We start from the raw sequence: 23,670 nt of genomic DNA on the forward strand, positions 1-23,670 counted from the left end.
TAAATCAGGCCCTAAGCCTTTAAAAGAAAACTTCTATCTCAATGTATGTCAGACCAGCAACAATGATGAGCTGTAATGCTTCAGGTAGCATAATAATTGTCTTGGTTATTTTATTCAAACCACATATTATGAGAAAATATCTTCTACGGGCCTTGAAGGCATGGGCACTTAAGTTAAAGTTGAAGAACAGAGGGTTCTCAGATAAGTACAGCTGTACCTGGGGGTACCCATGCTTAACATCAGACGCTGCATTCCCAAAGGATCATTCACCCACATAATTTGCAATTCTTCCTGGCTGAAGCACTACTGAGAGGTCGTGTCAAACCATTAAACTGATTCAGTGAACTAAATAGTGCTCTGAACCCAAAGCTCCTTATTCTGAGCATCATGAATGAGGAAAAGCTGCCTACGTACCCAACACTACTATCACACCTAGCCTTGGGGGGTTGCCAGATGAAGTATGGTTAGGTTGTTGGATGCTAGGATTCCATGTAAACCTGAGCATTGAAAACAAAATGTGAATTGGTATAGGGGCCAAAAAAGTGCTGTATGAAGGCTGAGGATGTCCCCGGAAGATTGAAAAGGTGTAAAGGCCCTGGAGGGAATTTAGGGTGTATTACTAAATCCCTGCTGATGCGTTGATGAATGACAAGCTTCACTTACCTATGATGATGTGTTAAATTCTACCCATATGAAACATCTGTAACTTAGAGTCTGCAGGTAGTTTCATGAAAAAACCAAGAAGAATGGACTTCAGATATACCATTTGCTTTCTGAAGTGACTGCAGTGTATGATGCGGTGTGGTCTGTATATTTTGGTTAAAATGAAAAACGAACAAAAATAGATATATTTTTTTAAAAGAACAGCTGCACCAGGCCAACAGTGGGAATGAGCGAGAAAATGGTAGCTTTTAAATGCATGTGGAGTTGAAAGATTAAAACTGGTGGTAATTTGGAAATAGGAAACTGCAGATTATGGGTTTCTGAGATACTAATGTTCACTCACACCAACAATGTTACCCTAAATTTGAATGTGTTGAGGTGATAACCTGAGAAGAATATTAACCTTACAGAGGCCCTCATTCTGAGTGTTTCTGAAGAGTAGTTGCTATTTATTTTAGCTGATGAAATCCAACACTGTGGCATTGAGAAATTATTGGGTTGAATACAGAGCACCTATTCCGAGTTTATGGGAAATAAACGTGGATTTTGGCTCTTAATTCCCCAAAATACAAAACAATAAATATCATATTTTTTTCCTATGTTAAATTACGGCAGATTTTATCCACCGAAATTAAAATATTAAAATATTTAATACACCCGAAAACACCACCCACCTTGGAATTTTAACCTCTGTACAAACAGGGATTTGTGCAGGAGTCGGAAAACACGACCACTTATAATCAATGCCTTAGAGTTTGTTTGTGGAAGTGGTGTGAGGCTTTGTACACAGCTATTAAAGTGAGGCGGAGTGTGCCGACAGGATACTTTGTTCAACAGGTGCAACGTGAAGTCTCTAAAAGCATATCCAACATTGCCAGACTGGCAGACGCCACAGACAAATCTTGTTTGAAAATTCTCACGAATTGCAGTTTATGGATTTGTGTTTTGGAAAAAAAACTACAAAACACTGTTGCGTTTATTTGTGATGATGCATAGGGGATATTCATTGGCACTCTCTTCAGGAAGCTTAAAAAGGACTAATGGGTAGTGTAGATTCTTTTGTTAAAGAAAGTTTATAGATTGGAGTAATAGTGAATTAAGGATCCACCGTACGATGGTGAGTAGGACAACAGTATGGCGCTGGTGCTACCTCCAGGTTGACGTGTGCCACCAGACCACTCTCTAGGGCACTCCTGTATCTCAGAAACCCCTGACATTCCCTCCTTCAGTGCTGTACTTGCAAGGAACTGGGGGGCGAATCTTTGAGTGCTGTAGATGTTCAGGGATAGTTCATTTACTGTATTACTCTCCTGTTTGGCTGTGGGCTAACTCCAGGTATGGGAACCCCGAGCAATTAACCCTGTGGCTACCACCCATGACTCACAGATGCAGAGTAGCAGGAACCCTTCTTCCCATTCCCGGTCCAGGTGGGGAAAGACAAGGAATGAGAGGCTTTAAGGGGAAATCTCCATGAATTCTTAAGGCCTGGAGAGGTGGACGTTTCTGTATAAGTTAGCAACTACTATTGTAAACCTTTTGGTGTCTTGTATAGTATAATAATTCTGCTTTCCCCGGTGTGTGTCGATGCGTTACATTTTTCACAACAAAAAAAAGTTAAAATACTGCTCTAACTTTAAGATATTAAAGGAATTCCCCAATTAGTCCGTCATGCAGAACCATCTTGTCTACAAGGCGGCTCTTATGGCACTTGGTGACATTTGTCAAATCTGATGTTCACCCTTACAAACTGTGGATTTCCGCATCTCAAAAGAAAGCTGGTAAATGCATACATTGATGACACCATTGGCTTCTCACCTTCCCGAGAAACTGCGTTAAGAATTGAAATAAGTTGCCCTTGAACTTTCGAACTGAGTTCCATCAGTTCACAGCACTGGCTCAAATTTTCGTCGCATGTGTTATTCTGTAGGTGAAACAGACAAAGAAAATATTATATACATACCAATATATCGTAATGCTAGAAAAAAAGAAAATGCATGCAAAAGAACAGAGGGAAAACCACAACATTAATTCAATGTCATCTACCTTAAAAAAACGTGAACTTAATTTATTTTTGTAAATTACCAGCAATATAATAAAATGTATTGCAGCATTCGCTCTTATTGGGAAGTGCAGCGCCAAGAAAAACAACACAATGGGCTAATTCTAAGAAGAATTAAAAATAACTCTGTGTGTGATTTACTGCTTTAATAGTAAGCATGCACACACCCACTCAATGTGGAAATTGAGTTAGTGTAGAGGCCACACATAGCCTCCACCCAAACAGCTCCTGCTCCTCACAATAGCTGTTATCTACTACTGCTGACATGGCAGAAAGGCAAGAAAGAAGGAGGGATTATCAGTGTGTTCCAACACTCAGAAATGACCTCTATCTGATAATGCAGAAATGATTTTTAACAAACCTTGCTTAAGGCAGAATTGATGCATAGGAGTAGAATCCTTTAAAGAGAAGTCAATGACACACCATAAATGTCTTTCACTGCAGTACAAGGTGTAAATTAAGAAATTAAGAATCACACAGTGTGTGTGCAGCCATATACTTCCCCCAGTGATGGCTAGCACATACTTGCCAAGTGTCCTTTTATGGTGTGTTTCTCATCACATACACCTCAATACTGGTCGTGGCAAGGGCAAAAGGTATCTCAGATTTGATGTCTTTTCAAAACATTGCATAGTGTTTCCAAGTCATGCTTGCATATAAAAGCTAAATGTTAGTACTCTTTAAGTACCCTCACTCTCAAAGTTCTGCCTAGGATCCTGCCCAGTAAAATAAAAGCATCCACAGATTTCCATTTGCAGCCTAGGTTTTAACATCAAAATTGCTTGACTATTTCATGTAAAGTGAACGCATTACAGGTTTATTTGATTTCAGTCAAATCTATTCACCAACATACCCTACAGAAATGATATTAAAATGAGGTAACTGTATGTTTATTACTAGAATGCGTGCTTAGATTAGTAAATATAAGATCTCCCTCACTAAACTCATGCCCACGTACAGATGTGTAGGATTTGCCTCTGAAAAGCCAACTCATCAGATGCATTTTTACATGTCTACATTCTTTCGATATGAAAAATGTGTTTACAGCCCAGCGTGCTAATGTCTGAACTGTCTTGGCGTATGCTCAACAAAAGTCATACATAAGCAATCTGGGAACCACAGTAAAAGACACAAAGCACCCTTTATTCTAGAAACTATTCAAATAAAATACAGAGCTATCCATTTTATTGGCTGCTCTACTGTTAACCAAAAGAGCTGGAACCCAGCAACTGAAATATGATCAGGGTTTTTCCTCAGACCCAGTCCGAGGTCCACTCCACTGTGGGGGCTGAGTCTATTTACCATTGATGTCCTAGCCCCTGGCCTACGATGGGTCAAGTACACCACAATAACACTTGACTCTCATGGCACTGAAGAGGTGAGTGGTTAGACTTAGCACTCAACCTATTCCTGAACAAGTTCTATCTTAGTGGCTACTTAGTCTAGGAATATTATCTGCAGCTTCACTAAGGCTCCAGGAAGGTCAGGCCCACTGTTTTGTCTAAAATGCTGCAGCAATCAGGAGGTCTCTGCTGTTAAGTGCAAGTCCGCATCCGTCCCGCTTTCCTTCATAAGTGCAAAAGACACACAAATGATAGACGGAATGCAAAACAAGTCAAACATTCACCCCCAGTCTAGAGATCCGGGTTAAATCCATCGTTCTTTTGCTCACCATGCCACCCCAGTTTAGACCCAGCCATATACAAATCAGGCTTGACCCTGCTCCTCATGGAAACAGTCCAGACCGAACTGCCAAGTCAGGTCCTCCCTGGACCAGAAACAAGCATCCTGGGATCAGTTTTGAGGTATTACCCCGCATCAGCTAGGCTAGCTTGAATCCAGTGGCACAGTGAACCCGGAACACACGTCGGGGCATACCCAGCGTATCTTGGGCGAGAAAGCAAAAGAAATACAAATGATAGATAAAATACTGAACAAAACAAACAATCACCCCAGTCAAGAGAGCTGGGTTAAATCCATTGTTATTTTGCTCATCTTGCCACCCCAGTTTGGACCTAGTCATGGTCAAATCAGTCTTAACCCTGCCCGAACTGCCAAGCCAGGTCCTCCCTGGACCCGAAACAAGCATCCTCGGACTGGTTACGGGGTATCAACCCTCATCAGCCAGGCTAGTTTGAATCCAGTGGCACAGTGAGCCCAGGACACACGTCTGGGCATACCCGGCACACTTAGGGCGAGAAAAGAAAAGATGTACAAATGATGGATGAAATGCAGAACAAATCAAACATTCATCCCCAGTCAGCGATCTGGGTTAAATCCACAGTTCTTTTGCTCACCTTGTCACCCCAGTTCACACCCAGCCATATGCAAATCAGTCTTGACCCTGCTCCTCATGAAAACAGTACAGCCTGAACTACCAAATCAGGTCCTCCGTGGACCAGAAACAAGCATCCTAGGGCTAGTTTCGGTGTATCACCCCTCATCAGCCAGGCTAGCTTGAATCGGATAGCGGATCCCTGGCGGCAGCAGCGGACCCATGGCAGCCTGGCCACCCAACTTGTTATAGGGCGGCTGGACCACTGATGCGGCGGTAGCTGCACCACGACGTTGGTTTGGCGGTCCATCAGACCGTCAACCTTAAAATAAGGCCCATAATCTACAACTATGCACAAGTGAAAACTATATGTATCTTTTACACTTCTGCTCCCTTGTCTGTATGAGATGCTCAGATCGTGCAACTAGCACAAAATGCTGGTCAGGAATTCTAACCATTTTGTCCAGAGTGTATTCTCTTCATAATGCACTTTATAAATCAACATTCCCCCAACAATTATTATACAGCTAAACTGAAATATAGGGGAGCATAGCTTCAAGGGTTGGGAGGGGTGTCTAGGGTGAGACACCTCCAAATAGTTGGGCCTGGGGGCTCAGAGTCAGGTCTGCTATGTATGTGTTGTTTTTTCTTATCGTTTTGATTTCGCTAAGATGTTTTAACTTGTTCATTGTTTGGATCAGGAGCTTAAATATATTGACCAGTTTACCAAAAAAAGTGGTAAATCTGCACCCATATAAGTATGCCATGAATGGAGGCAAATGTGATTCTCTATGGAGTTTGCAACCACTGGCAGTAGTGGGCTTGGAAAGTTACGCCTGTCTCAGGTTTCTAGCATGGCAACGTAACACCCAAAAGGTGATTGGACGAATGCTTGCAAATAGTCTAATACTGGCAATCACTCAGTGTAGCATTCACTTTTTTGTCTTTTGTGCTACGCTAGACAGAGGGTATGCTTTAGGGTTTGGTAGATGGAATAAAGGAAGACAGGGTGGCAGAGAACTTTACATCAGCTACCCTGCCAGTTCTTGGCCTGCAAAATATAGAGATGTACCTACATCAGCCACCCTGCCTTTTATCCTCCTGCAAAGTTTAGAAATGTCCACTGGCTCTGCAGACATCTCTATACATTGGCAGGAAACGCTGTCATGGCAGTTACTGTCAATTTAGGAAAAATGTGACGGATGGCATCGCCAAACAGGAGCTTGTTATTAATGACCCACGCATGATGGGAGTTATCCCCCATGGTATGGGGTAATTTTGTGATAGTGAAAAAATGCCATCAGCCCATTCACTCTAAATAGGGCAGACAGTCGAATGGCTTACCTCTAACCGTCCCTACTTCTTCAGGCTTTGGGAGAATGTTTACACTAACACAGTAAGTTTTACTCTGTTGACATAAAACTTGCACTCCACCTGACTGAAAGTCCCAGTAGTCGTACCTTAAGTTTGACGGACAAATTAGTCCTGAGTACAAACCTTGCTCCTCATGGGAACAGTCCATCCACACACTTATCCATTTTATCCATTCAGCTTGCAGTCCACTGTTTTTTCAGATGGGAAATTGAGATTTACACCCACTGAATATCACTTGCTAACCTATTCCCCTGGATATAAGTGACCACAAAATAGACAAGTTAGATCCCCATCACTTGAAAGACAACCTTGTAAAACAAGAATTTCACATATTGTCTAAACTTGTTAACAGGTCCAGTAAAGTGCTATATTTTGAACAAGCATTTGCAATGCAATAGGTCTCGCATTCACGCAAGTTTGAGCTATTAGCATTGTAAATGACAGTGCCTTTTATTTATGTTTTGGGTTTTTAAACTTAAATAATAGGTGCAGTACCGCAAGTTATTCCTAGATGTCCCTAGTGAGCAAGGCACCAGCACTGCTAGTCTAGGTGCAGCACCGCAAGCTGCTCCTAGAGGTCCCTAGTGAGCATCATAAACTTTTGGTCACATATGGTTACTCCCATAATGCACTGCATGCAAGGCAGTACCAAAGTACATTCAATATATACAATAAGTAACTTTGAAATGTGACAAAAGAATTATTATATTAATTCCGGATTAGGTTATACTCTATGTGGAGCTGATGAATGGAAATTTATTGAAGGTCTACTATAGATGTGTAGGTGCAGTGCCGCAAGCTGCACCTAGAGGTCCCTAGTGAGCATCAAACTTTTGGTCACATATGGTACTCCCATAATGCATTGCATGCAAGACAGTACCATGAGTACAATCAAATAGTTACGTCCATTTATACAATTAATGGCTTTGAAATGTGACAAAACAATGGTATTAATTCCGATTAGGTTGTACTCCATGTGGAGCTGATGAAGGGAAATTTATAGATGGTCTAATATAAATGTGAGATGTGTAGGTGCAGTACCACAAGCTGCGCATTGAGGTCCCGAGTGAGCATCATATACCTTTAGGATATGGTAAATCCACCCTACCCATAATGCACTGCAGGAAAGCCAGTACCACAGTATATTCAATATATACAATTAGTAGCTTTGAAATGTGACAAAATAATTATTACATTAATTCTGGATTAGGCTGTACTCTATGTGGAGCTAATGAAACAAAATTTATAGAAGGTCTAATATAAATGTGAGATGTGCTAATGAGTAATGTAACCACTGCCAGCCATGTTTAGGACCAAGTGAGTGTCCAGTCTAAACGCCTTTAAGAAAATAGTGCCTGGGGCTTTAAATGGACAATAGGCAGAACCATAGACAGCAAAAAGCTTATATGCTAAGGCCTTTAAGAAAATAGTGCCTGGGGATTTATATGGACAATAGGCAGAACCATAGACAGCAAAAAGCTTATATGCTACAGAAAATAAACGCACTGACGTTTGCCTTCAGCGAAAAAACTGAAGGGGCCATCATATAAACCCTTGCTTGCAGTGATAACGGCTAAAATGCTTCCAACATTAACATACGCCAGTATTGTGCTACACGGTAAAGATTCAGAACTATTGATCAAACTAATAGTCTCAACATATAAAAAGGTCTTTCAGATACATCAGTCTGCATCCCAGCGCAGGTCAGACTCAAATTTGGTTTAATAAACAAAACTTAGGGGAGGGTGTATGCAACAATTAAGTTATGGTACAGAATGAAACAAAACAAAGCAGTCTCCGTGTTGAACAAAGCCATGTGGGCTGAATTAGAAAATAAAAATAAAACACCGTATAATCAATATCTCAAGAGGGCTGGCCAAACAGTCATTGCACACTTAGGAGGGTGCTACCACTCCTCCCCTGCTCTGCAGCCCCGCCTGCCCATCACGCAAAGCTGCCGCAGCAGGGGGACAAATTAAACTGCTAATAACATTACGTTATCATTTTATTTTTTTCCATTCTTTAACTGCTTCAAGGCAGTGAGGCGACGCACCTCCGCCTTAGCGGATGAGCCGCCACTGGCCGCTATACGAGAATCTAATTGTACCAAGGTACACCAAAACGCTGCTGAACTGTATAGTGTTGTAAATGCATTTATAGAGAGATCAATGTGCTAAAGTGCACAAGTGTACAACTATGACTGAAACGTTAGGCAGGTTTTGATCTCATTCATAAGATGCAGTAGAGGACTTAGGGTTACTTTGGAAAGGATTCTTCTGTTACTGGTACAAATACATTGAATGCCCTCTGCCTGGGACATTTATCCAGAATTAACATAGAGAACTTGTAGAGTTTTACAAAGGAGAGCACATCATAGCCAACACACTCTCTGCGGTTTAAGCAGGATTACGCATCATTGAAAAACTTGTAAATTTAGGTTGTTATTACTCAGAGTGGCTTGTGGTAGTAGCAGGTGTCCTCCGCCAACAGCTGCGAAGAAACACACCTATGAGAATAACACTGCTCATCCTGGAACCTGCTGAGTAGAATTTTAATTAGTCAAAGTCACTTAAGGCCGCTGGAGCTACACACCAGCTACTACCATTGAGAAAAATAAATGAACCAACGAATGGTGACAGTGATAATTACACTTGCACATTGTTTGCATCATCAGTCTGGTATTATAAATCTGCACATATATAAGAAGCAATCTCCTAGAAACAGAGTCCTAAAAACAGGTTATCATGTGATAAAACTTGTGGCGCTGTCAATGCTGCAAAAAACGGGAAGCAAAGAAGCAATGCTATGGAAAAAAACGCCTATGGTGCTAAGATGTGTGGTGTAAAGCACCCTCTATACAGACCCTCCAGGATTTCGCAATTTGCAAAAAAAATCACAAAATATGCAGTTTTGTAAAAATGACGCGATTTTTACAAAACTGCCCGCGAAATTTGAGAATTTGATTTTTTTCAGTTTTTCATATTAAATTACAATTTATTATTAGATATTAAATACAATATTAATGCTCAAGAGAGTGGGGATGTTTAAAAATGATTGCCTAAAAATATTTCGAATTAAAAGTAATATATTTAAAATAACTAATTGTTCAATAAAAATATCATTTGATGAGCTAATGTACTGCAACGTGTATATTATTTAGTCTAGGTTAATAATAACATTTAAAATTAAATGTCATTTTATTATATGAAGATAAGTGGAAGGAGCGCCATGTTCACAATAAAATAATCAGTCCAATACTGTAGTCCATGATTTTTATTTTTCAAAATCTTATTTCAAAATTCAAATGTCCAACAGAGAAATGTCCAGTCCAATGTGAATTACAAAAATGTTTTTGTAATTCACATTGGATTGGACATTTCTCTGTTGGAAATTTGAATTTTGGAATAAGATTTTGAAAAATAAAAATCATGGACTACAGTATTGGACTGATGATTTTATTGTGAACTTGACGCTCCTTCCACTCATCTTCATATTACGGAACAGTTTGGCCTTGATGGTAGACCATTGGAAGAGGAGCGCCCGAATCATTACATATAACCTGGAACTATGTGTGTAAATCTCACCAGTGCATACTTGGCAGCCCTTACCGTTGGTTGTAGATTCATTTTAATTTTATTATACTCTAAAATATTTTTTTATATTTTTATTTATACTCAAAACGCCTATTCTAAGAGGCAAGGTCAGCTTTTGACTTTGGCAAGCTGGCCCTAGGCCAAGGGCGCCTGTTTTCAGAGGGGCACATTGAGCAGTATGCATTAAGGTTATGCAGTCCGCAGCGTCCCTCTCACCTGGCTCCAGTGATTACGTTTAAAGTTGTATTCTTTTTTTAATATACCATAGGCGATGTTTTTAAGACCCTATTAACCTCCCTTTCTTGCCCTCACTTCTCCCTCTCACATTGGCTGACACACACCAACAACTCCCTCAGCAGTGTGACGGAGGTACACTGTAAGTGATTCAGGTGAGTTGGGGGCGGTCCGTGAATATTTTGTGTCAACGGCCAGTCACTGTTCAATCAGGGACTGACAGGTGAACACAAAACTGGGTCCCAGCTACTTCATTTTCATCACTAGCAGCAGCAACAGCAAAAGGGGTCAAATTTCTTTCCTCCGAGGGCTATCCTAGCAAAGACATGTTCAAATTGGGCGGTGGCGATCCACCCGTGATCCTACCCCGTCCGCCACCCAATTCCCCTCTGCCATATTACTATGGCGGGGAGAACGTGGCGGACAGAAAGACCGTCTGCCGCTTTTCCGCCTGGTCAACGAGTTGACCGGGCGGAAAAGGGTTTAATATGGTGGTGGTGTCTGTTAGACACCGCCATCCATATTACTATGCAGGCGGGGACATGCCTTTCCGTGGAGGCAACACCGTCACAGAAAGGCATGCGGTGTTAGACATTGGGGGTCCGTTGCGGGCCCCCAGGCACTCTGGGGGGTGCACATGGGGGGTACCTATGGTACCCCCCAGCAGTTCCATGCACAACATGGCAGGCACCGCGCTGTGCCTGCCATGTTGTGCATGGAAGTGCACAACATGCTTTCCTGGCATTGTGGCGGGCGGTGCTGAGTGCACCGCCCGCCACAATGACAGGAATGCAGGATGCGCCCGCCACTGTGGCGGGCGCATCCTAATTGCCCCCACGGGACCCCCGCCCTTATGGCGGGCGGTCCCGTTTACCGATAAGGTCCGCCCACCATCCTAATGACCCCCTAAATGTCACTTTTTCAGCCACAGTTGTAAATCTGGTGGCTCCCTTGATTTCCAATAGTTGGTTATCAATGAGCCAGGTAATAAAATTGCTATATACCACCAATCTCGCACATTTCTGGTCTTGATACTCTGTTCTCTGGTGCTTCCTAAAAGTAGTGACTTGGTGTGAGGCACATCACAGAATCCTAAAACCTCCGGTACACATCTTATAACCTTATCCCAGAATCCCCTTAACTTCTGACAACCCCTAGTCATATGCTCCCAGGTACCCATCATATTACATCTAGGGAAATATCTGTATCCAAATCAAGCAGTTTCTTAGGAGTGTAGTAAACTAACCACTGTGAATAGCTACATCCACTAAAAACATGTCCCCCCCTCTACAACAGGGAATCAAATGTCGATATTTCTAACCATTCTCCCCCAACCAAATTTCGTCCAACTATTTTGAACAAGACAAAACGTTTTGTCAGCATAATTGTCGCACTCTCTAAGCTATCTTACCTATTGCCCAAACTTTCTGGTTATGTTTTTGGGATTATATATTTACGCCCCCCTTTCCCTTGATCCCTCTAATTGGAGCGGAAAAAAATCTTAAGAATGCTTTGCCTTTGTAGATACTTCAGAATGTTCACAACTTGGGCTGGGGGACGTTTTGACTTAATTCTTTACCTAGATATTCGTTAATTACTGATAATCCAATCTTCCATTCTCCTCAGGTTAACTCTTTAGCGTTGTCTAGCTGTTTGTTGAATGCCTGGGGAACATATGAGTTTGAGAGAGGTTGCGGCATGTATCGCAGTGATGTTAAGGTAGCTTCATTCTCCTTTTGCTTCTGCTTTTATAAGATTACTGTCTTATGTCTAACCAAATTTGGATTCATGTCATGTGGCTTTGGAAGACATGCATACAGGGGAGGTCTCTTCAAACATTCTTTAAAAGGAAAAATCATCAACCATTACACCTTAGATATATTATAAATCCTGGTGTGTAGGCCAGAAAGACAGCTAAGTAATAAGCTTTCCAACCTGTGAGCGTCAACCCTCCTTATTCCCAACAGAGATTTAACTTCTGTAGACGATTCCATGGGTTAGCCTTGTTCCATATAAAACTAGTTATCCTGGTATTGATTTTTGAGAAAAATTTCTTTGCTAAGTACACTGAAATTGTTATAAATTAAAAATTAAACAGGCGCAGAATATGCATATTTAGTAAAGCGACACTGCCTACGATTGAAATTGGAAGTTTCTACCACCTATCCAACCTCTCCTCGATATTCTTAATATGAAGTGTATAACTTAGCTTATATAAATCATTGTTATAACTGGGGGTCTCTAGTTGGCTGAGGTAGGTACCTCAGTCCAAAGAAGGACCTTTGCTTCTAGTCAGGGCAAGGAAGTTACACGCTGAAGATAACCCCTGCTCACCCCCTTGGTAGCTTGGCACGAGCAGTCTGGCTTATCCCAGAGCAATGTGTAAAGTGTTTGCGCAACACACACACAGTAGCACCACACTAGGCACACTACAAAAGAAACTCCACACAAGGTTATATATAAAAATAGCCTTTGTATTATCCAAAACACATTAGAATAGTAATCACACAACATACTCTGTGCCAACAGGCACTAAGCAATATCTACCGGGATTATATACAAGACAGAGCCAATCGGGCCACTGTCAGAACCATTAGAACTCACTTAGTGGTAAAATGAAACAACCAGTAACTACTGGCACAGACACTTTGCATAAATCACATGAGCATAAACACATTATGCAGTAACTCAGCAGTGCACCCTAGTAACGCTGCCACCAAGGGCGTACATCACCTGAGGGCCTTGCACCCTTTAACTATCACACAAAAGAGGCCCCCAGCACCGGGCCTTTCACAGGGGCTCAATCGCCATTTCGTCCAGAATGTCAGGGTCACCACGGTGAGCAATGCGCTGGGGCAGGGGTGCAACTCACCCCTTCATTAATAGAAGAAATGACCCCCAAACATTGCAGCTGCACGCAACTGCGGTGCAGCTGAAGATCAACAAGCACTGGCACTGCAATGCGCCGATCGGAGCCCCACTCCGGGGCTACTAAACTCTAAGTTACTCAATGTCGCAGCTTCCCGCCACTGCGGTGCAGCTGTGTAGCAAGGGAGCACTGACACTGCAATGCGCCGATGGGAGCCCCACTCCGGGGCTACTAAACTCAAAATGGCCCAGTGTTGCAGCTGCCCACCACTCTGATGCAGCTGTGTAGCAAGGGAGCACTGCCACTCACCGTGCCTCTGAGTGCCCCACTCTGGGACTCTCAACTTAAAATGGCCCCAAGTTGCAGGGAAGGCACCTAGAGAAGGGCCTAGAGAAGGGCCCCACTCACCGGGCTCTTTCCTTGCCTCCTTCGGATCGCAATCAGGCCGCACTCACAAGACCTCTTGGCTACACCCGGTCCCCCTTCTGGGACACAGGACTTCTCTGGGGATCCTGCAAGGCTCCGGACGGTCTCGGCTGCATGCGGGGCTCTCCACATCAACACGGGAGCTCGCCTCCACTCCAGCAGCCCTCTCCTGTGTCCCCTCGGCAACGCTACCACCGCTCATTTCTCTGCATATGCGGGACTCCCTCCAGCTCACGGGAGCCTCGCTCGGGTCATCCATGACTTCCTGGTTCCGGCCCCGGTCCACTGACGGCAGACCCCACCCACAGTCAGGCACGGGCGCCGGTCTTCCGGTTTTGGTGCTCTCCGCGGCGGCTTCACACAGGGACAGAATGCAGGGTAGGCTCCCGCCTGGAAACGATGCCAACGCAGGGTGGGCACCTGTCAGAACAGCACAAATGCGGGGTAGGCTCCCGCTTGATCAGCAGAGCAGGAGGGAATCCCTACACTCGAGTTTCCCTCGGCAGGCACTTCCGCCACACGCTGCCAAACGCCAGCTCCTCTTCTTCTTTGGCAATTAAAATATAGAGCTCTTCAGAATAAAAGTAAAGCACTCACAAGGCGCTGAGTCCAAAGTCCAGGGGGCAAATCTGGGACCAGGCAGGCCAGCACACAGGGCCCTCCAGCAGGGAGGCAGTCCCTCGTGGCGGTCTCCTCCTGGGCCCCGTCAGCAGCATTTCTCCCCAGCCAGACGAACAACAGCCCAAACAGATGGAGCTCTAATACTCATACCCCATAAAGCCTTTGAGGGGTCAGTGCCAGGGGGCACTGACCCCTCAAAGGCTAGACAGGGGCACTGACCCCTGTCTAAATCAGTTCTGGGAGTCTCCCTGCCAGTGACACCTTATTCCTTGTTAGTGGGGGTCTGGATCCTCAATCACTCAGCAGGAGATGGAGCCATTGTTTTATGGCGGCAGTCCAGGCCTCTTCACCTCTAAGGGCTACTCCTCCCCCTACACTCCAGATGCAGGTCAGCCTGTTGCTGTCTCACCTCCTCTCCTCGGTCAAGACATTCCCCAGATCCTATCGCTTTCAAATCCAGACAGTCGATCCACAGCCAGGCAGAGACACACAGAAATGTTGGAGCACAAAAACCCAGCCACTTCTAAAAGAGTGGTTTCTAAACACACAGTGCAAAAAACACCTTCACAAAAAGATGTGTTATTGAATTGTGAGTTCAAGCACACTAAACATCACCTCTCCATCTTAAGCCTTTGGGAAGATAGGCTGGAAACATATTACACAGCCTCCCCATTCTTTCCTATGGATAAGATGGCCTTTCAACAGTGAAAACGGTGAAAAACGGAATAGTAGGACATGGTACACACCTCAGTACATGTCCTACCTTTCACATACACTGCACCCTGCCCAGGGGGGTACCTTGGACCTACCATAGGGGTGTCTGATTTGCATAGAAAGGGAAGGGTAAGGCCTGGCAAGTGGGTGCACTGGGCAGGACAACATGGCAGTTTAACAAACTGTGCACAGGCACTGCAGTGGCAGGCCTGAGTTCTCTGTTTAAGGCTACTGGTGTGGGTGGCACACTTAGTGCCACAAGCCAACTAGTAGCATTTGCATTACCAACCCTTGCACACATAGTGCACTTTACTAGGGGCTGTACTAGTAAGGCAAACATACCAATCATGGACAACCAATTACCATTACACTTTACACAGGGAGCACTTGCACTTTGACACCGACCAGCAGTGGCAAAGTGACCAAAGCCTCTAAGTTTGCAACATCATGTCAGAAAAAAGGTCTAGGGGAAAACCAAAAAGTTTAGGGAACTTTAGTCAAAAAGGGTTAAGTCGAACAATCATCAATACTCTAATCCCCAGCTACTGAATGGGGTGTCTACTATAGACCTTCTGAAGAACATCTGATAAATCTTTCACATCAGCATCAAATTAGCACCATTTCTGTTTTAACTGCACTTACTGTATATCCTGCCACAGAGGAGACATTTTTAAAAGCTTGAAAAGTTTTTTTAAAGGCTCAAGGGTCTGGTTGGATCTATAAAACCAGATAATCAGCGTTAAAGCTTTAATCTGAGGGAATCTGGTACTGGAGCTTTAAACACTTCCAATCCCATCAAAGCATGGGCAAGGTATTCAATAAAAGCAGCAAACCATAAGCGTGACATGGGGCATCCTTGTCCCGTGCCTATGGAGATAATTATAGGAGGTGAGATTTTCCCATTCAATGCCAAATGAGCCATGGAACGCTGATACATTTGGGCGATCGTCTTAATAAGCAGAAAATGACATTTCCTTATCTCCAGAACCTTAAATAAAAACTTCTAGTTCACGAAGCACTCGTGCTTAATCATTAATGAACATTATTCGGATGGATACGATACCCATCCTCCCCGGGATTCTTACATCTTAGTAGCTATTTAACCAAAGTTGCCACCTCTTCTGTTTCTATACAGCAAATGAGATTTTACGCTGTTTCTGCAGCCAGTGATGGGATTTGGGCCTGGACCAAATATGCATAATATGTTCATCCGAGGGATCTAGATTTTATGCCTATATTCTACCAAAGTGTCCCACGAAAATAGAACTATAGCCCCTCTTTCCCGTTTCATTGTCCTTGTCTTGTGGTCTTCTATTTTTGTAATATTATTCCTCACCAGTTGGTCTGGGTGCGCGAAGCCAGCAGTCTACTGTTAAATTACCCGCATCATATAGCTGTTGGCCATATGTCTATGCAACTATGATTTCCTTCTCCAGCAAAAATTCTGGAGTAGCTGAAAATCTTTGCTTGTCCTGTACGAGGTCCAATCTAGCTCTGCTAAATGAAGCACTCCTGAGACTGTTTGAAATTTCTCATCCTCTGTCTTTTTAAGAGTGCTTTTAAAAGCTATAACTTACCCTCCCCCACACTCCCCCCCCCCCCCCCGCCCTCATTGTTAGCTTGTAAGCTACCCAGACGTTTTCCAATGATGAGGAGCATCTATTCTCTGCAGAGAAAAACTGAGTCTTCATCCCCATTTCTTCCAACAAGACCTCTTTGAGAACAGACCTTTATTTGGCAACCACCTACACAGAGGGGTATTTTATAGATGGCAAAGGAACTTCCAGGCTGAGGTTTTCAATTTTCACGTCTTTCCAGATACGACTTTTGAGAAGTCAAGGTGTCGGAAGGCACCATGGCTTCTGTTACCCTTGTTTGAAGAGGAGGGTGCTCAAGACACATTAATACAGCTGGCAAGACTTGACGTGATGGCAAAAGGGATGCTTAAGATTTTTCAGGAAGTAGAAGCAGCAAATGCATATCTCCACGATCTTCAGAAAAGATAGGGTCACAGAAATGTAATCTATGACACTTAATTGTTTGAAATGTTTTAAATTATTTGATGTTATAGGGTTGGAGGGCACTGTTTCCTTCCTGATGTAGAGTGTTGCTTTGTGGGAGAGTGGGGAAGCTGGAGGCAGGGCATTGGGTGCAGTCACCACACTCGGAGGATGAATGGTGAGGCGATCACCTATGGAAAGTGTGGAGAAGTTGCAGGGGTCCCTACAGGGGGAGATAGGGCCCTCTCAAGTGGCCATAAGGAAATGTATATATTTACATCGAAAACCCCTGCAACAGTCATGTCCACCAGACCACTATGAAGTGGCCGTAAGGAAATGTGTTTTATTGACATAGAAAACAAAGGACAAATGTAAATAGTAAAATCACTTTTTAGTTGGCAATTTGCTTTTTTTACTGTCTTTATTGGTGTTTACGCTTTTTCCTAAAAGTGCACTGAAGACAATTTGCCTGTTCAGCATGGTCACCCTAGACTTTCTCCTTTTTCTCGACAATATTTTGGGTTGCTTTAGGATTCTGTGCACTTTATCTCTGCTAGGTAGTAGAAAAGTGTTTGTGCTTCCCCTATAAAACATGTTCTGTAACTTGGAACTCCCTATTTAGAATACTTAACTTCCAATGTAAATGGTGCCTAAAGTGCACCTATCGCTTGCAAAGGTAAATATGTGGGCTGCAGTGTATATCAACACCACTCACATATATGCCAAAAACATATTTCTGTCAATAAACCACCATGCTCCGGCTAGATTGCCATTTAAATGCACTGCAGTGACATGCCAAATGGCAGGGAAAATTACCTTTGCCTTATAGAAAAAGCCTATTTTTATGTAATCATAAGTCACACTCAAAGTATGCCTTGTACGCCCACAGGGAAGTGTGCTATAATATAAAATAGGTCACACTATACATTTGGTTTGTGTGCCCTCCAAGTGAAACAAATTCAAAATGCTTGCCAGCCTAGCTAGATGTTTATTTTCAACCTCAAATTTGGAAAATTATAGAAAAATGCTTGAAACCAGCTTAGTTTTTTAAATCAGACTAAATCGCGAAATTCGATTTTTGATACCTTAAGCAGAAAAGTAACTTTGTAAAAATGTACTTTAGGCTGAGTAAGGCAGAACAGGCTTAATAACAGGGCTGCCACTCATCACACCCCAGAGCTGAAATGCACATCCTTGGATGAGATAGTTATCGTCTCTGGTTCAGAGAACAATAACTTTCTGTTGAGCCCACAAAAGGCTAATGGGTGTTAACTGCTGATCACTTAAGAGGAATTAGCTATCTGGGAGTAGAACGGGGTAGTTGATAGAACAACAGGCAGCGTTAGCACTTCTTTTGATTTGGAAATGTCAGGGGGGATTCTCCTCTTCACCTCCATAGACCTATTAGGCAGCCAGGCAAAAGTCACAGCATGAGGGAAAACCAGTTATGACCCTAGAGGAGAGGTAGAGGAGTGCTCAAAAAGCCAAAGACCTGCCTGCATAGTGGCAGCTGGGTGCCACCACTTTGCAGTAGGAGATCCTGTGTAATATTACAGTAAAGCAAAGAGGAAATGCTGCACAAAGACGTGGGACTAAAAGACAATTGTTGGGATTGTGAGATAGAATTTCTCTAATCACTGGCTAATTCACAGGATAAATTTGGCCCCTCCACCACCACACTGTCAGAAACTTTCTGGGCCTTTGAAGAATCCATCCGAGTAAGAAGGTCCTCTGGAAGAAGAATTCTGACTTATGACTCCTGCTGGAAGAAGAGGACTCACGCAAGGACTTAACAGTCCTTGAATCCTGTTGGCATCCAGGGACTGGAACTGCTACACAAGGAGAAAGTAATTGGCCTCCTGTTTACTTGTTTCATGGAAACTAAAAAAGGAGAAGGACTCCTAACACCAAGAGGGCACTTCTCAAGAATGAGGGTTGTATCCTGCAGGAGACATGGCTGGAGAGAGACCTGGAGTCTAGAAACGTGCCTTGAGGAGCTGGGGCTACAAGACGGACCCTAGGAAACATTCCCAGCAGTTGGAGACTAAGTCTGAAGGTACAACCGTGAACCAGGACAACCAACGTGTATCCAACCTCTGGTGCAACTTTGCCTAGGTGTCCTGTTCACCATGAACTGTTGTTTTTCCACAGTGGTTGTCTTTTTCGAAGCGCTTATTTACTAAAATGTCATACCTCTGGCTCCCCTTCATCTAGTTTGATGATCTTGGTGACTTTATGCTCATTAAATGTTTCTCTCTTTTTCTAAAATAGTTTGGGAATTGTATTCTGTTGTGATCTTTGTTTTGAAATTGTTGCCACTTCTTGAACTAAACACATGCATTTCTCTGGGGATTGTCTGCTACTTGTACTATAGCTAGCAGGTGTTAAGCAGAGATTCTCTCAGAACTCTGTTTTTACCTAACCAGAGTGGGTTTATTGAGTTTGATAGTTGTGCCACCTCTCCCAAATCAATAATGCCATTTCGGACAGGCATCTCTTGAAACACTGTGGTATATCGAAGAACAAATCAGGCATCTGGTGTTGTATGGGATAAATGGGGGAAAAACACATCCTTGAAGATTAAGATATCCATTACTCTTAATTTTCTTTCTTATCTATGCATTTTATACAGTGATCAATACTGCTTTACAGTACTACAAATACACAAGGTTAGAAATAACAATGTTATGATGTTATGTAATATGGGTGTTCTTTATAAAGCACATTTTCACCGCGGGTTTCTTTGGGCTAGCAGATCACAAAACATTGAATGAAGGAATAAATATATTTAGGGACTCATTAAGAAGTCGGTCGGAAAGCATTCCGACTGACACCTTTTCGGAATCGATTCCGACTGACTAGGGGAGTCCGACCGACCGATTACGATGGTTCCAAACACCGTTCGGTCAGACTCCCATCGACTTCAATGAGAGCTTGTGTTCAGACTGACAACTCAGGCTCCCATGGTGCCTGCCACACTGTGCATGGTTACAAAGAGGGGTCCCATGGGTACCCCCTTGAGCCCCAACTGGAGGCCTCCGGTTAAAGGGGGGCATGCTAGGGGCCCCCAAAGTCCGTTTCCGACAGCCGTTCTGTGTTGGGCAAACCGAGTCGGAAAGGCTGTCTGAATCCGACATCGTAATACGTCGGTTGGAAAGGTGGTCCATAGAGCTGTACGATTCGGCTCCGACCGACTTGGAGTCTCCGAATGCCGGATGGAACTGAGTCAGACAGACCAAACCGTTACCTACCATTGTAATTGGTCAGTTGGAAATGTTTCAGAGTCGGTCGGAAACATGGGTTCCGACTCGGATTGGGAAAATGCAAATGCCGTTCGGAGCCTTTCCGTCCAACATCGTAATGAGGCCCTTAGTGTAGAATTAAACTTGATAATGGATGGCACTTCTAATGTAAGTGTAAACTGCCTTGGGATAGTCAGCAGGGTTAGGATGACCCTTAGGTGTAAGTAGTAGATGACACTTTTGCCAACATTATTGACTGAAGGTTCCAAACAAATTGAGTTGACAACTGACAGAATATTTGAAGGTACATCTGGGCCCACAAGTAGAATCTCTGGTCTTGACTTGTTATCTTTGGCACTGTATTAGAATGAGTATTTCTTAAGCTGAGGCGGGGATATCTATACTCCTGGTTTCTGGTAATATTAGTCAATGGGCCAAAGAGAGCTTTTATTTTCCAAATATTATTTTACATAAGAAAATACTAATTTCATGCATATCATGTTAGGCATCTTAAAAAATTCCATTCAGTCACTTTTTGACAAATCCAAAGAAAAGAAGAAGAATACAAAATGTGATGTTTAGCAAGAATGGCTCACAGACAACAAGCTGGATATGTTTAAAGTGGCACTGGTGAGGACAGCAGCAGCGGAATGTCATGCAAAATCGTTAAAGGCATGGGTGTGGACTCTTTACCCTTCAGTTTATAACATAGAGACTGTTTGTAATGACTGATTCTTAACATGAGGGAACTTCTAAGTTTAAACTTTGCATGGCCACCATTCCTCCATTAATGGAATAGTGCAACAATAATTTCTGTTTACTTAATTATCAGCCAAGCATGAATCTATCTCATTGTGAGATTTAAAAAAACAGAAGAAGCTTCGAAACACCAGCTCTCTCCCAACCCTGTATCTCACTAACTATGAGTTATTTCATGTTACTTTATATATTGCTTCCACACTCCAACAAAAATCACTTTGCGCTTCTGTAAAATAAGGCACACTACCAAATGGTGAAAGTGCGACCACCAAGACCCATTGTTGCGCCTGTTTTTTCCTGGATTTAATGGTCGACTCCACACTTTTTTAGAGTGACAACAATGTACAACTGACTTTCGAACTGCCTTCTCTTGGAGATGTTGCTAGGCGGACTCTCTAGGGTGGGGTGCTGCAATGAAGAGTATGGAGAATGACCCGAATCTAAGGTGTTCACATTCCTTTCCCACGTGTCATTGCAGAGGCCAATAAGTCATTGTTCTTCCAAGTAAAAGGATGTGTGTCTAATATCTACCAAGGTCAAATATATGACTTTTACAACTAAATAAAAAATGATTGGCAATTGTTGATATTATACAGCAGTTTTATAATTTATGTCATTAGATGGCTTTTTGCAGAATACAACGATGGTCAAGGTAGCTGTCAATGTCCTTAATTTCTTTTATACAGTGCTTACGACCATAGTTTTGCCATTTTTGAGCACTGTAAGCAAAGCATGTTAGTATTAACCAATTTAATGGCACTTAATTTACCAATTACAGAAGTATAAAGGGTTGTGTTGCCTTGTCACCATTTGAAATCGATCAGGTGTCAGCAGCAAGTGATTAACTCACTGATTCATATTATGATCTAACTAAAGGATACTTTGATAACGAATGTGCAGTTTACACTGCTAAAATGAGCAATATGTGAAAGCAATCTTAAGAACACATTGTGATGTGAAAGGTCCACATATGTACTCCTCCAGCTGTGACAACTTCGAGAACGTTGATTGTTGCGATTGGGCTCCTCAGCATTTACACAGAGAGTTGAGGAAAATGATGTTGTAATGTTGTCTAAAGGATTATATGTCTGATAAAAGGTGGACTTTTGCCTCACTATTCCTCTGACTAGGTTTCAGTATGAAATAAGAGGGGCAGGATGAATATGATCACAACACCTAAGCACCAGTGTTAGATGAGGTGCTTTGTTTTGGGTACTCTGTAGTTTACAAATCAGTATAAGAAACAATCACAAATCTTATCAAATCATGAGAGGGCAGGTGCCCTGATCAGTGTGCATCCGTGCTACAAGGATAACTGGGTGCAAGAGGTTTTCAACTACAGATATGGCAGGTTACCGTTTTAATAACGTGTTAACTGTGGTTTCAGTTACACAAGGGTAACTATGAAGGCTAGTTTATTCAGCTACCCTCTGCAATACCTATTAGAATGAAAGAATATATTCTAGATGCTTTGGGTTAGAAAAACAAGAGTTCACTTCTTGATGAGAGCTTGTTGTATCAGGATTCAAGCAAGCCGGGCCGACGACGCCTGAAATGGCAGAAACCGGTCTCCGGAAGCTTGTCTCCTTTCTGGTGAAGAATTGGCTTGGTAGTTTGGTCTGCCCTGTTCCCATGATGCACTGGGCCAGGGACAGACTAATTTGCATATAGCCAGGTTCTGAGCTGGGATGGGGCAGTGAGCTAAATAACGGTGATGGATCAAGCCCTGATCTTTGAACTGGGTAAGAGTGGTCTGCTTAATTCAGACACTCTGTTCATCACCACCCCCTTTTCTGAATCATTTTGTCCACCATAAGCGTGGAAGGGTATACTCAGACATGATTCCCTTGCTCACTGCTCCATCAGGATTCAAGCAAGCCGGGCCGACGACGCCTGAAATGGCAGAAACCGGTCCCCGGAAGCTTGTCTCCTTTCTGGAGAAGAATTGGCTTGGTAGTTTGGTCTGCCCTGTTCCCATGATGCACTGGGCCAGGGACAGACTAATTTGCATATAGCCAGGTTCTGAGCTGGGATGGGGCAGTGAGCTAAATAACGGTGATGGATCAAGCCCTGATCTTTGGACTGGGTAAGAGTGGTCTGCTTAATTCAGACACTCTGTTCATCACCACCCCCTTTTCTGAATCACTTAGAAGATTAGGCTGCAAAATTGTGTCCAAGTTAAAAAAGGTCTTTGACGATCTTGGCTTTACAGAAGGCTAAGAAACAAGACACTCTTTAACACCTAAAAAGCCTGAACAGTCAATACCAGCATGTTATTTAGTTATAAGCTGCTTACAGAAAAGAGGTGACCTTTTGTGATTGCAAGAAACCATCAAAATCCCTGTACATGAAACTTAGAAATTACCTATTAGGAGGTATTTAGAGCTTTGACCCTCAGCCATTTCATACCAATGTACCAAACATTTCAATAAAATTAAGCTGCGGAGAATCATGACACTGGGAAACGATCTACAGTTGCCGGGCGCTTCTCCTGCTTTGTCAACCAGCTCTGGGAGGTGACGATTGATAGGTAAGCCCTATAAACATCCTGAAACGAAAACTAACAGCCAGAGCATAGCAATCCCTACCAACTTCCTTACTTGCATAATTCCCTGATGTCATCTCGATTCCTCCTGAATCAAACTAATTTTCAATGTATAGTATCTCTGATTAAAGTTCGGATAATTAAACATGCAACTTTACTCTAGCAGTAGTAATTTCATGGACGACAAATGTCTACTCGTTTTTAGCCTTGTAATGGCCTGCCCTTCTACTACTCAATGTTCAGATGCCTGGTATGTGCAGGTGATATACACTAAATGGCCATACAACAGTACTGTA

The 23,670-nt window shown here is 43.0% G+C and overlaps 1 protein-coding gene across 1 annotated transcript in view; it reads right to left on the bottom strand.

Moving 5' to 3' along the window:
• Positions 1 to 23,670, bottom strand: part of SPATA18 (spermatogenesis associated 18) — a 151,221-nt gene that overhangs the window by 121,909 nt on the left and 5,642 nt on the right. The window contains exon 2 of the mRNA XM_078678199.1: positions 2,479 to 2,584. Coding sequence (XP_078534325.1) covers positions 2,479 to 2,584 — 106 coding nt within the window. The remainder of the gene's footprint in view (positions 1 to 2,478; positions 2,585 to 23,670) is intronic.

Source organism: Lissotriton helveticus, chromosome 2_2 (genome assembly GCF_964261635.1).
Source record: "Lissotriton helveticus chromosome 2_2, aLisHel1.1, whole genome shotgun sequence".
In the NCBI taxonomy this organism is placed as follows: Eukaryota; Metazoa; Chordata; class Amphibia; order Caudata; family Salamandridae; genus Lissotriton; species Lissotriton helveticus.